Here is an 11698-nt window from a genome sequence, read left to right on the forward strand (position 1 = left end):
GGTTTTTGTTGTCGGGCTTGATTTGATACAGAATTGGACAACTGTCTATCCTGTAGGCGAGGGGAGTGAAGCCTCTGATCAGAAGAGTCACATTCTGTAACAGTCCTACATTCAAATAAAATAATAGTGAACGATTTCTCATTTCGCTAGGGGACCCGAGGTGGGACTCCACTTTTAGAGCCACTGCTTTGTACGGTTGTTTCATTCAGTTCAGTTACACAATTCTACTGTACCTAGTGGATCTTTGATGAAGGAGCTCTGCCTGAGAAGATGTCGCCTCCTCCGAGTCCTTGTCCTCCCCATCGTCCGCCTTCCAGTCCTCTTTCTTTCTTTCTCCCAAAGGAGTTCCACAGGCAGCCGTCCTCTTCAGGAAGCGCTCTCTTTTCTTACACAACCAAAGACACAAGCTTTCCATACGTTGCGATTGTGACTTTCGACCGAGCCGATCGGGTTGATACTCGCCGTTTTAATGTACTTACCTTGAGAATGCGTTGTGTCTTGGATGACATCGCACCGTATCCTGAAGAAATGCTCCTCTTGTCTCTGCCTCCAGGCTTCCTGACTACAGGGGAAGAAAAACAAGAGAGATTGACTAGATTTATGCAAGAAAAAGAAGCTGAAAGAAGACTAGAAGCTGATAAAATCCCTCACCTCTCTCTCCAGATGTCCTATCATGCTGCTGGGGGCGAGCACCCCCATCGCTCCTCTGTTCGGCGGTGGGAGGGTGAGGCATGATGGGTAGTTTGTTCCCCTCCGTGCAGGGCAGAGACGAGGGCTGACAGAGAAGCATCATCATCGGCAACATCATTACCTCGGCCCTCTTGAAAGGTACTGAGTAGAGCGGATGGATGAGGACGTCCCGCACTCACCTGCTGTTGGCGAGGGCCGACGGGAGGGTGAGGATGGGGACGGGGGGTCGCTGTCAGACGGGGGAGGCATGGAGGGGTGGCGGCGGAGGACAAACTCCCCCTTCCCGAACTGTAGGAGGAGGCTGAGGGAGAGGGGAGGTAGAAGGAGAAGGATGGGGAGGAGGAGGCAGGTGGAGGAGGAGGAGAAGGAGGAGGGGGGTGGAAGCCAGAGAGAGGGAGAGGCGGGAGGCGAAGTGAGGGAGAGGGAGAGGGTGGAGGTTGGGGCGATGAGGTAGAACCGGTCTGAGGACACCGAGATCTCAGCTGCTCGATGAAGGCTTTCTGGGCCTCTATGGTCCGCTGAAGGCTGGGATGAAACACACACACACACACATGAACACACACGCTTGAACACAGTCAGACAAAGGTCAAATCTCAGTCAAGCAAAGCATGCCAGGAGGGAAAAAGTCAATAGTTAACTTTTACCAGAGGGAAGACCCCACACTTCAAACACACATGCATCTTTACTAGTCTCGCATTCATTCATTAATATCTTGTTTTTCTTAAAACAAGTGAAAAAAATCTACCAGTGTAGTTTCACTTTTCTGGGAACAAGTGTAAATATCTTAAAACAAGGCAGAATTAGACATATCACCCCTCTAGAATAAAAAAAAATGACACTTGATTTGCATTGGAAACAAGCGAAATTGTCATCGATTTTGACAGTCTGGGCTTGTTTAACTGTTTAACAAAGTGATCCTCGCTCCTTTGAATGCGCTTCCTCGAGATAGCAGTCAACAAGGGGAGGAACTTGCCGTTTATTCTCCCGCATTAGCTCTGCGACTCTGGCGCACAGGTGAACTGCACCCCCCCTTGCTCCGGCCATGACCAACAACACAGCTTGGGATGCGATTTCCTTGTCCTCTTCTGGATCCCCGGGCTCTAAGGACAAATGAAAACGGTTTCTCGATCAGCCGTGTAATTTGGTAAGCTTTGATGAGCTGTTGTGTAAGTTCAAAAGCTACCTGATATGGGAGTGCGCCGATCAAGGTCCAAATCCAGCGACCTGGTTCCGCCACTGCACGCCCCGCTGCTGTCCATCTCTTCAGTGTCAAATCAGTTTTTGGTATCTGTTGTACGCTGAGCCATGTATTTTAAGTCAGATAGGCTAAACAGGCTCAAGGAGTTCCTCATTGCAACGGTTTTTCATTAACCGTTGCAAACTTTGCCCAGCGTTTCTTGTGCCTTGCATAAAATTACGCACGGAATAGGCAGCTTTGAGCACTGGGAGGTCGGCCGGCTTGTTTTTAACACTGTGACAGAGCTTCTGCACGTCTGACCATTCATATGATATACAATATCTTATAGCAAAATTTAAAGTGGTACTATAGGAGGAAAAAATTAATATAATAAGGTCACCATGCCATCAGACAATAGCGCTTTTTCATTAGTTGTTTTTCCAAAACATGTATGAGAAGAAAATATCCATAGGATACGAGGAAACATGGTTTAAACATGGCTTACTGACTTTTTTTTCTACTAAAATGTGCGGGTGCAATGAAATAAAGGCGGGAAGGCAACGTCTAACAGACTAACGACAAAGGCACATTAGAGGCGCCATGTAAAATTAATTTGGCTTTATTGCTCGCACTGTACATACATGTTATTTTCAGAAAGTTGCGTCACAGTGACACCTTGTGGCTGTAAGGCATCACTGCAACTCCGCGGCCCCATTCGCTCGGGCCACGCCAGGAGGAACAAAGTACTGTTTTGTTTAATAACCGCACCCATGTTTTACCATACCTACTGTTCACCCAATAGCAAGCATACATTCTGTTCAGTAGCTCATGTCAGCTCAAACCTCCCGTCCCTCCTGCCGTGGCCTTTCGGCTGTTACCATCCCTGCGTGGTACAGAGGGCTACTGTAGAGTTCTGAGTATATGTGGAGACATACAAAGGGACAGACATGCCTAATAATTTCAAAACACAAATGTGGTGCAAAATAATGCAGATTCATTCATGATGTGGAAACAATCATACAGCAATTTAAACAAAAATTAACACATGGCAGAATCAAATAGAATCTACTGGTCAGGGGTCTACTAACTAGTAGGCGGTTATACTTATACAGTATATATATAAAAAAAAAAAAGCCCAGTCAAAACACGAAGGATTGCCAGATCAGAAAGGGGGAAAAAGTCCTAAGAGAGTTCTTTGCCACCTTGTAACTGCAGAGGTGTGAAGCGCACAATAAGCCAGAAAGTAAACCTTGTCCTCCTCATACAGCAGCTTTAGGCAAGCTACAGTGCTAGGGGGTCTTTTGCAATATGACACTCAATCTCAATGTGGTGATTCAGACATGTTGGTAAAACCAATCTGCATCTGTCCTCCCATCCGCTCCTCCGTTCTTCATATCCATCCATCCTTCATAGCTCCACACGAGCTTCCCGACCCACGGCTGGAATATGCCGACCTTCACGTCTGAACCGGCGCTGCTGCCTGCCTGTCCCTCTTGGCCAAATAAATAGAGAGAAACACAGAGAAAGACAGAGGGGGGCGGGAGAGAGAAACCGGGTGTGTGTGTTTTGGTTTGATGGCGAGTGGTGACTTCTTGTTTTCCCGTGTTACGACGACGTTGGCGTCGTTTCCGTGGGGGCCTGTGATTCCGTGGCGTCTGTGGAGACGGTTTCCGTGGCGACTGCTGCGGGCTTGGCGGAGGAGGGTGCTGTAACAGTGACCGAGGCTTCGGGGGCGGAGGAGGGGGGCGGCAGCACGGGGACCACTCCCTGGGGCAGGAGGGGAGGCAGCTGGGAGGCCAGGACGGTGGGCAGAGGGGGCAGGGGGGCCAGACCTGGCAGGTTGAGGGGGGGGAGAGGGGCGAGGGGCGGGAACGCTGTGGATGAGAGAGAGAGAGAGAGAGATGCGTTAGTCACAGGATCCATTCCCATTCTACAGTGCGATTTAAAGACTTGGTGTGTGTGTGTATTTACCTGTGGTTCCTGCTGGTGGTGGGAGGTTGCTGATGCCTGCTAACGACACGGCACTGAGGTCTGGAAGTGCCAGGTTGAGGTTGGGCAGGTTAGGGAGAGGGGGCAGGCCCGCCGGGAGGGGCATGAGACCTACAAGCACACACAAGACGCCATATTATTCACACTATGCCGCTTTTTTTCAAGCTGCCAACGCCTCATTTCATACATTAATGTCATTACATTGACATTAAATTCAGCTGCTTTCCATCCAAATTGCAGCTGCTTTAGAAAAAGTGCTGGCAGAAAAGAGCACTTTCTAAAGTTGAGAAAAGTTAGAGGAGACCATGACATCGACCGCAATTTTCAAAGAAGAGGTGGGATTTCATGATGTGTAGACAGCTGACAGTTTATGGCAACAGTAACAGCAACAATAAGCAGAATGAAAATGGAGAAAGTATCTCCAAAAAGTTGGTGGTAGTTGTTACTCTGATGTGAACACACTGGCTGCTTCTGGTGAGTGTTTGACAATTCTTACATAAATCCTGTTTGCCGATGGTTGCAGCTTGTCCTTATGGAAACAAAGGATGTTTACACAACCCACTTTTCATTATCAGCACCAAATGCGGTTGAGGCAGCACTTTTTCTACAAGAAAAGTGGGAGGGTGTGAACACGCCCCTAGAAAACTGTAGAGAGAGAGAGGAGGTAGAAGTAGAGCTTCTGTTGCCTATCCACTGTATCAGAAGTGGGGTGTTGAAAGCTCACTGAGTCAGCGGGAATAGAGATGGATGACGTACGCTTTGAATGTGTGTGTGTGAGAGTCACCCACCTGGTAGCGTGGTGGCAGGGTTGAAGCTGGTGGCAGCGGGGTTCAGTGGAGTGAGGGGGCTGAGGGAGGGACTGGAGGAGGTGGGAAGCAGGGGAACTGTAGGCAGACCTGGAGGGGGAAAACAAATGACGCAGAATATATGGAGTAATTATACAATGGCATGAGTTTATGAGAACTTTAGTTATTAGAACTAGCTGCAAGAGTGAAATAGAAAGAGAGAGAGCGATGAAATACCCGTCTGCAGCTCACTGGGGATGGTGGGCGGGGCTGTGCTGATTGACAGGCCAGACAGCGAGTCTTCGAGGCCGGAGGGGACAGCAGGTGCGGTAGGAGGAGGGGTCACTGCCGAGAGTTGGACCTGGGGGAGTTGGAGAGGACGTGAGCAGGGGGAGGAGGTAGAGGAAAAGACGCTGCTGTCGAACAGGTAAGGTCAAGTTCATTCAGACATGTAATTAACTCTCATGAGCGCCATTCCTCTCTTGTCTCGCCTGCCTGCTTCGCTGCATGCATAATGAGGGAGGCAGGAAGGAATCAGAGGCCACAAAATAATGAAAGTCTCCCGTCACTGCATGTTTTCAATTGGCCATTTTGCAACAGCTTTGAACGCGACTCATCCAGTCTGAACTGAGGGCTGGAACTATCCGTTTTCTAATAAAGTTCATACTGTCGTACCGGTGGAACAGGAGTATTGTGTGTGGCACTGACCTCAGTGAATCCGTCCTTCAGTGGACTGACCGGCTCGTTGGCAGCGTTTCCGGGGAAGCTGATCTTCTTCCCCTCCTCAAAAGGCCGGGTGGGAATCCTGTGGAGGTATCCGTAGCCGATCCCACATCCTAGGCTGGACAAGGAAGAAGGAAAGAAAGAATGTTGCTCATCTGACTAAGGTGGGTAAGTACCCTCAGACAAATTTAGAGGACAACAACTGGGCAAATGCTTTATTCAGAGGCTTTCCTGGAGCAAATTCAAGCTAGAAAACCTTGTGTGCGCCTGTATGCGTGTGTATCAGGAAGGGTGTGTTACCTGCCCTCTCCTCCCCAGGCACTGTTAGGCGTAATGACCACCTCTCTGCAGTTGTCAGTGTCAGTGTTGTACACATACAGCTTCAGCCCCTTGCCCTCGTGGGTCTCTATCAGAGAGAACAGGTCCTCTGACTGGAGATAAAGTCGCAGAGGGAAGGAGAAGGTGGGTGAAATGAGAAGTCACACAATTACCGCAAACCTTATTACAACAAGGTAAAACTTATCAGTACTGGAGTCGTAGTTCCCATGACCAAAAGTACCTCATTCATAACAGTGTCAGCTCCAATGATGTAGTCAGTGTGTGGCCGCAAGCCAGCCAAGGCTGCTGGAGAATTAGGCTCCACCTCCTGGGGGAGAGAGAGAGAGAGAGAGGGACTATGAAGAAAGAAACTACTGGTATACCAAACAAGACAGAGATACATATAAAAAGAGAACAATACAGATGACATTTGGGCAACTGACCAGCACATGCCAAACATTCTCATTGGCTCCCTCGAAGCTGCAGAAGCGAATGGAGACCCCAAGCAAGCCCTGGCCCCCCCACAGGTTGCTAGGGGTGACGGTGGACTCCCTGAGCTCCAGGGTCTTAGAGGAATAAACCAGCATCCTGACCGGCTTCTCCACACTGGCTTTCAGCAAGTCCTTCAAGGTGTCATTGTCCTTGTTCTGGAGGAGAGAGGATGAAGACCAGAGAAACACCCCACCTCATTATCTGCAGTTTGCCTTACATACATACACAACGACAGCCTTCCCTTTCCACTTTCTCCAGCACTTACCAGTCTGGTGTTGTTGATGGAGACGATGAAGTCAAAGAAAGGCTCCAGCCCTGCCCGGTGCCCAGGCGAGTTCTCCTGAACCTGCACAAGGACCAGAGACAACTTGAGCACATGGCTCTGTTGGGATGCATGCAATAGTTCATTGACTTACTAGGGAAAACGTAGAGTATCAGAGGTATCAGCTCTTTTGGAAATACTGACAGAGGGAGGGGGCAGTGGATGCTAGCTTCAATCCCTATATAAGCTACCTCGCCAAATATATGGGCTTTCAAATTAGTGACTTGGGATATCAGGGTCTCAGACTGTCATTTGTCTTAGGTTACAGACAGGTGACTATTCTCTGTAGGTCGCTGGCTTGCCATCTAACGCCAGGGTGTCCAGTATCGGCCATGCAGCCATGCCCGGTCGCGCCTGTTATACTAGGTATATTTTGGCCTTTTCCCGGCCCGTACAGCAATGGCATCAATTCCTCCGTTGTTCTACGACTATTTGTTGCAAGATGAGGATCTGGGTTATCGCATTGTCCACAAATTCAAGGCTTATGAGCCGGGAATAGGACAAGCAACTTTCCAGCGTTGGCATGTTGACTTTGTAAAAAAAAACGTGCTGCAAAAAATGGCATATGTACTGGTAAACCTGTTTAAATACCGTGGCCTGCCTGTTTGTGGAGGTGTTTGTCCAGGTTTTGCAGGAAAAGGGAAAGAGGCACGCCAGACGGGGACGTGTCCGATTATGGACACATAAATATTAAAAACGTTAGCCTGGCAGCTGTCATTCAAAATAGCTAGCTAGCTGTAGGTAGCATCGGTGGTGCTCAGCTTCTGACAAGCATATTTAACTAACGAGCGGGCATAAACAGAGAAAATGATAAGAAATGACAGACGACACTGCCACAAGTCCAATGCACAGCAAATTTGCTTGACGTGGGTTTAGTGTTATCCAGACGGAGGCCCCAGATGTCATCCCCGGCCTCTAGTCAACACAGGGAGCAGGAAATCCTCCACCGCTGACCCGATGCTAAGCTAACAGCTAACTGCGGGCTACGAGAGCCAAACACTCACCCGGAGAACATGGTAGCCCTCAGAGCCTCCTCCCGGTATCTCCACACTCTGCGAGCCTCCCATGGTTCCGCTGGTGTAAGACTTTAAGGGTTTTACGGCAACTGTTTCCCCTGGTAAAGGTGAGATGCCTGGCTTCCACAGGCACACCGGTACACGTCGCCAACTAACTAGCTGAACAATGCGCATGCGCCGTTACGTGGCAGGAAATAACACTCCCAGCAAGCGTAAGGTGCGTGCGTGTGCGTGTGTGTGTGTGTACGCGCGCGTATACATCAACAGAGAACTGTTACCTGTTTTGTTAAAATGATAAATGCAGCTAAATTCCTTTATATTACTATTTGTATTACTACTAACTGATTAAATAACACAATTGAACTCTGTAACAGTTAGTAGTTAACACATAAAACATCAATAATAACATTTTAATTAAGTAATAAATAGACACATTCATACACTCATACATACATAGGCTACATACATACATAAATGTATTGATGACTGTGAGTAAGTCTAATACAACACTAAACCTCATTAGAAAACTCCTAGATTTAGTCTGGTAAATGAAGGTCATAAAGGCCTCTCTTAGCATGACATATCTGTAGGTTTATACATGTAGTATATAGGTTGCAGCCACTCTGAAAAGTGAGGTCATCCTTTGACCCTATAGAGCCACTTTCCTATTGTTGTATTGAGTTGCAGTATGTAGGCTTTGCATTTCCCAGTCTATATGGGGCAGCGCTCGTCAACAGCTTGTGGCCATGGAGGACCCTTGTGGCTCATCATTTCAACATGATCCACTCATCTGACAGTTTTATTGTTGCATATTTTACTGTATATCTTTCCTTACAGTTTACAGCAGGGAGAACGGCTCGCTATTCATTAGCTCTCATTAGAAGCTCCTGGATGGAAACACCTGCTGCCAAATTATCCCTGTTGGCTAATGACCAATTACAGTCAACTGTAGTTACAGACTACAATACGCTCTCCCTGCACTGGAGAGGAGGACAAGGACGGGAGTCTGGGGTTTGACATTGCAAATGCTTGTTTCAGTAATGTGTAAAGCTGATCTACATCTACATTGCATGTTAAAGGTGCTGTGTGTAATAAACATCAATATATCATTGTCATATTAATTATGATACACATTCTAATTACCATGAATAAATAAGACCATGGTGGAGATGATTGGTAGCCTCTATCTCATGGCAGTGGTGTTGTTAGTGCTAATGCTAATCAAAATTTCCACATAAATCTCCCGTTGCTTTCTGTTACAAAGAGGATGTTGCGTCTTGCCCCCCCTCCCCTCCCTGGTTTCACTTCATGTGCTTTTGTTTTCTCTTTGTTTTTTACTGAAGAGGACAAACATGTTGGAAGTGATTTTTCCTTCGGCCCTTCACTCCTTCGCCAGACACTCTGAAAGCTTTAGCTCTGTTTGCCCTGAAAAAACAGCGCCCTCTTCATGTTTTGTGCCGTAAAGCAATGCAGCAGATTTCCGGTGAAATTCTACCTCGTGACACACAGTGTAAAATGTGATTTAGAGGGTGGTAGCAGCTGCCAGTTTTCTTGGTGATGCCCTTGTATGTTTACGATAATGATACTAAAATAATAAAAAGTCATGTGGTAATGATTTATTTAACTTCAAATGTTAAACCTAGCACCTTTAAAGCATGTTTGCTCAACTGATTCCACAACCTTCTTCATCTAGCGCTCCTGTGGTGGGTTGTACGGACAGACAGTGACCAGCAGAGGGGGTCGACAGCACATCATACCTGCAGCACCGCTCTCAACGTTCATGTTCCTCTGTCAGCAGTGGCGTGCACAGACTCTGTAAGGGGCAGGGGCAAAAAGTTAAAAAGGGGCACCTCCTCCACTTGCACCAACCCTAACTCACTTGGGTTGGGGAGGCATAAGTGCATGCTGATAAAGCCCTCCAAATATCAAACTGTAAACCTGACTGAAGCATGTCTGCCATCTTCCTTCATCTGAAAAAGGCATTAAACAGTGTATTAAAAACAGCAAATAGTAAGCTGTACCCAGCTCTGCCCTAGGTGTCAGGTCAGAGGAGCCTCTGTTGGTATGCAGAATATGTCTGTACAGATCAAGATGATCTCAAGGTGTTAGAGAGTCTGCAGGTTTTCATTCCAATCAAACACTACAGCAGCTGATTTCACTGATTATTAAACCTTCAACCAGAGAGGAGGAACTGATCAGTGAACTCATCTGCTGTAGTCTTTGTTTGGAATGAAAACCTGCAGACTCTCTGCCCTCAATGGCTTTACACCATTCTTCTTCTCCACCATCTAGATCAAACCCTAACACCTTGATAACATCTTGATCTGTGCAGGCAGATTCTGCATACCAACACAGGCTCCTCTGACCTGCATCTAGATCAGAGCTGGGAAGCTTTTCTTTCCAAGAAAAGAGCCTGCAAGTTCATCCTACATATCTATAATAGTCAAAGCTCAATACTAAAAGCTCTGTGTTGAGAACTAAGCTTCACTTCACATCCCCCTTCTCTCAGATATTATATACTGTCTATGTAAAGCTTATGAAATACTGTAACCAGTGCCCTTCTTTCTCTATAACAGTGGTGGCTTCGTGAAGCTGCATCACAGTATCGTTGGTGAATATACTACATTTCACATCTGAAGGAGAGGAAAGAAGAGAGGGGTAAAAGGGGAGGAGTGGGGTGGGGGGGTACCAGGGAAGAAAAAAGTAGCTGAGTGGGAGAGAAGAGAGGAGAGCTGATGGGAGAGGAGGGTTTCACGCTGGAGCACAGCCAATCCGGCACACAGCTGGGGGCCAAACAAAGCCTTCTCTAGGATGATTAGGCAGAGGCAATAATGTGTGTGTGTGCGTGTGTGTGTGTGTGTGTGTATGTGTGTGAGGCTACTGACATAGACTGTTAGTTCAGAGGCAGAGTGGAATACTTTGGAGTATAGGCTGAAATGACTGTTGTGTTTGCAGAGTGCAGTTTGTAGAGCAAGTGAGAGAGATGTGTGTGTCTTTGTGATTATTTGTTTGTTTTTTTGGTTTATGTGTTTCAGTAAGACAGACTCGGTTGTTGACTTTAATAGACTTTATTATAGACTTTATTTGAGATGGTATGATTCTGTTAAAGTGCCTACTGAAACCTCCTGGGAAACGTTCCCCTCACAACTGGCTTCATCAAAAACCAGGCGGGTCACGTTATAGGAGTCATTGGTCACATACAGTACACATATTATCTTAAATATGATTTATGCAATTGTGCAGTTCACATATATGGTCCCTAGATACCATAAATACTTAGTTAAAGTAACTCTTATATATTACTGCAATAATACACATCCATTTACAATGGAAGAAAGAAAGGTAGACATTGTGCAAAGACACAAACTGGAACTCTATATAAGATATTCCACTGAGTTCCCATAACATTGAAAATACAGGTAATATGTATTACAATTAATATACTATATTACAGTAAATCTATTAGGATTCGGACAGTTACAACAATCCTCTCTTCCCAGTCTCTAGAGGAGAGTACATTCCCACAGACACCCTCTGCATCCTTGTGCTTCTCTCTAAACTAAAGGACGGGCTCGATTGCCAGAAGATTATACACTTCATATCATCTTAATCTCATCGGAAAGGCCAGTCAATCGTCTCAACACATTCAGTCCAAAAGACTCACAATCACAGAAAGAAACACACCATATAAATTGCATCGCAGTGAAGGGTCAATAGGTAACATTTTACAAACACCTATGATCTATGAGGAGTTATACTTATATGAGGGACAATGGATTGCTCTGTTCCCGGTTCTCTTTCTTTGGCTGACAAAATCACTATAAATAAGCTTTTACTCAAATTCCAGTGATTACATTTACAAATGTATTACCATGTAATATACATAAAGATACATTTACAATAAAATACCTGAATCTGCAAACAGTGAAAATGCAATAAATATCTGTTTTTGTATAATCAAATATCATATTAGTATTTTAACATTGTTAAAAACACATACAGGGATCACATGATTGCGTGAAACAGGCAACGAGCCAGCGTTAAACACGGTCCCGTTAAAAGTTGTCACAGACTTAGGATCACTTTAGCCATTTTAAATCCTAATCTTAAACCTCTACAAGGAAAATATTGCAGATTGTAGATCGGTTGCTAGAGGCGACCTAAATCCTCTCAGCTCAACACACTT

The 11698-nt window shown here is 46.2% G+C and overlaps 1 protein-coding gene across 1 annotated transcript; it reads right to left on the minus strand.

Annotated features, from left to right (window-relative positions):
- Positions 1-2485: 2485 nt before the first annotated feature.
- Positions 2486-7662, minus strand: gorasp2 (golgi reassembly stacking protein 2). Its single transcript, XM_071542977.1, has 10 exons — positions 7501-7662; positions 6440-6520; positions 6126-6329; positions 5924-6010; positions 5665-5795; positions 5350-5482; positions 4879-5002; positions 4645-4752; positions 3839-3967; positions 2486-3741 (listed from the first exon to the last, which is right to left on the minus strand). Exons 1-10 carry the CDS (start codon positions 7561-7563, stop codon positions 3473-3475), a joined length of 1329 nt encoding a protein of 442 aa, XP_071399078.1. The 5' UTR covers positions 7564-7662; the 3' UTR covers positions 2486-3472.
- Between the last annotated feature and the right edge of the window lie 4036 nt (positions 7663-11698).

The sequence above is a fragment of the Centroberyx affinis genome, unplaced genomic scaffold (assembly GCF_046629955.1).
Source record: "Centroberyx affinis isolate AG114_WGS23_722 - 3 ecotype Tasmania unplaced genomic scaffold, CSIRO-AGI_Caff_v1 ptg004204l_1, whole genome shotgun sequence".
NCBI classification, from domain to species: domain Eukaryota; kingdom Metazoa; phylum Chordata; class Actinopteri; order Beryciformes; family Berycidae; genus Centroberyx; species Centroberyx affinis.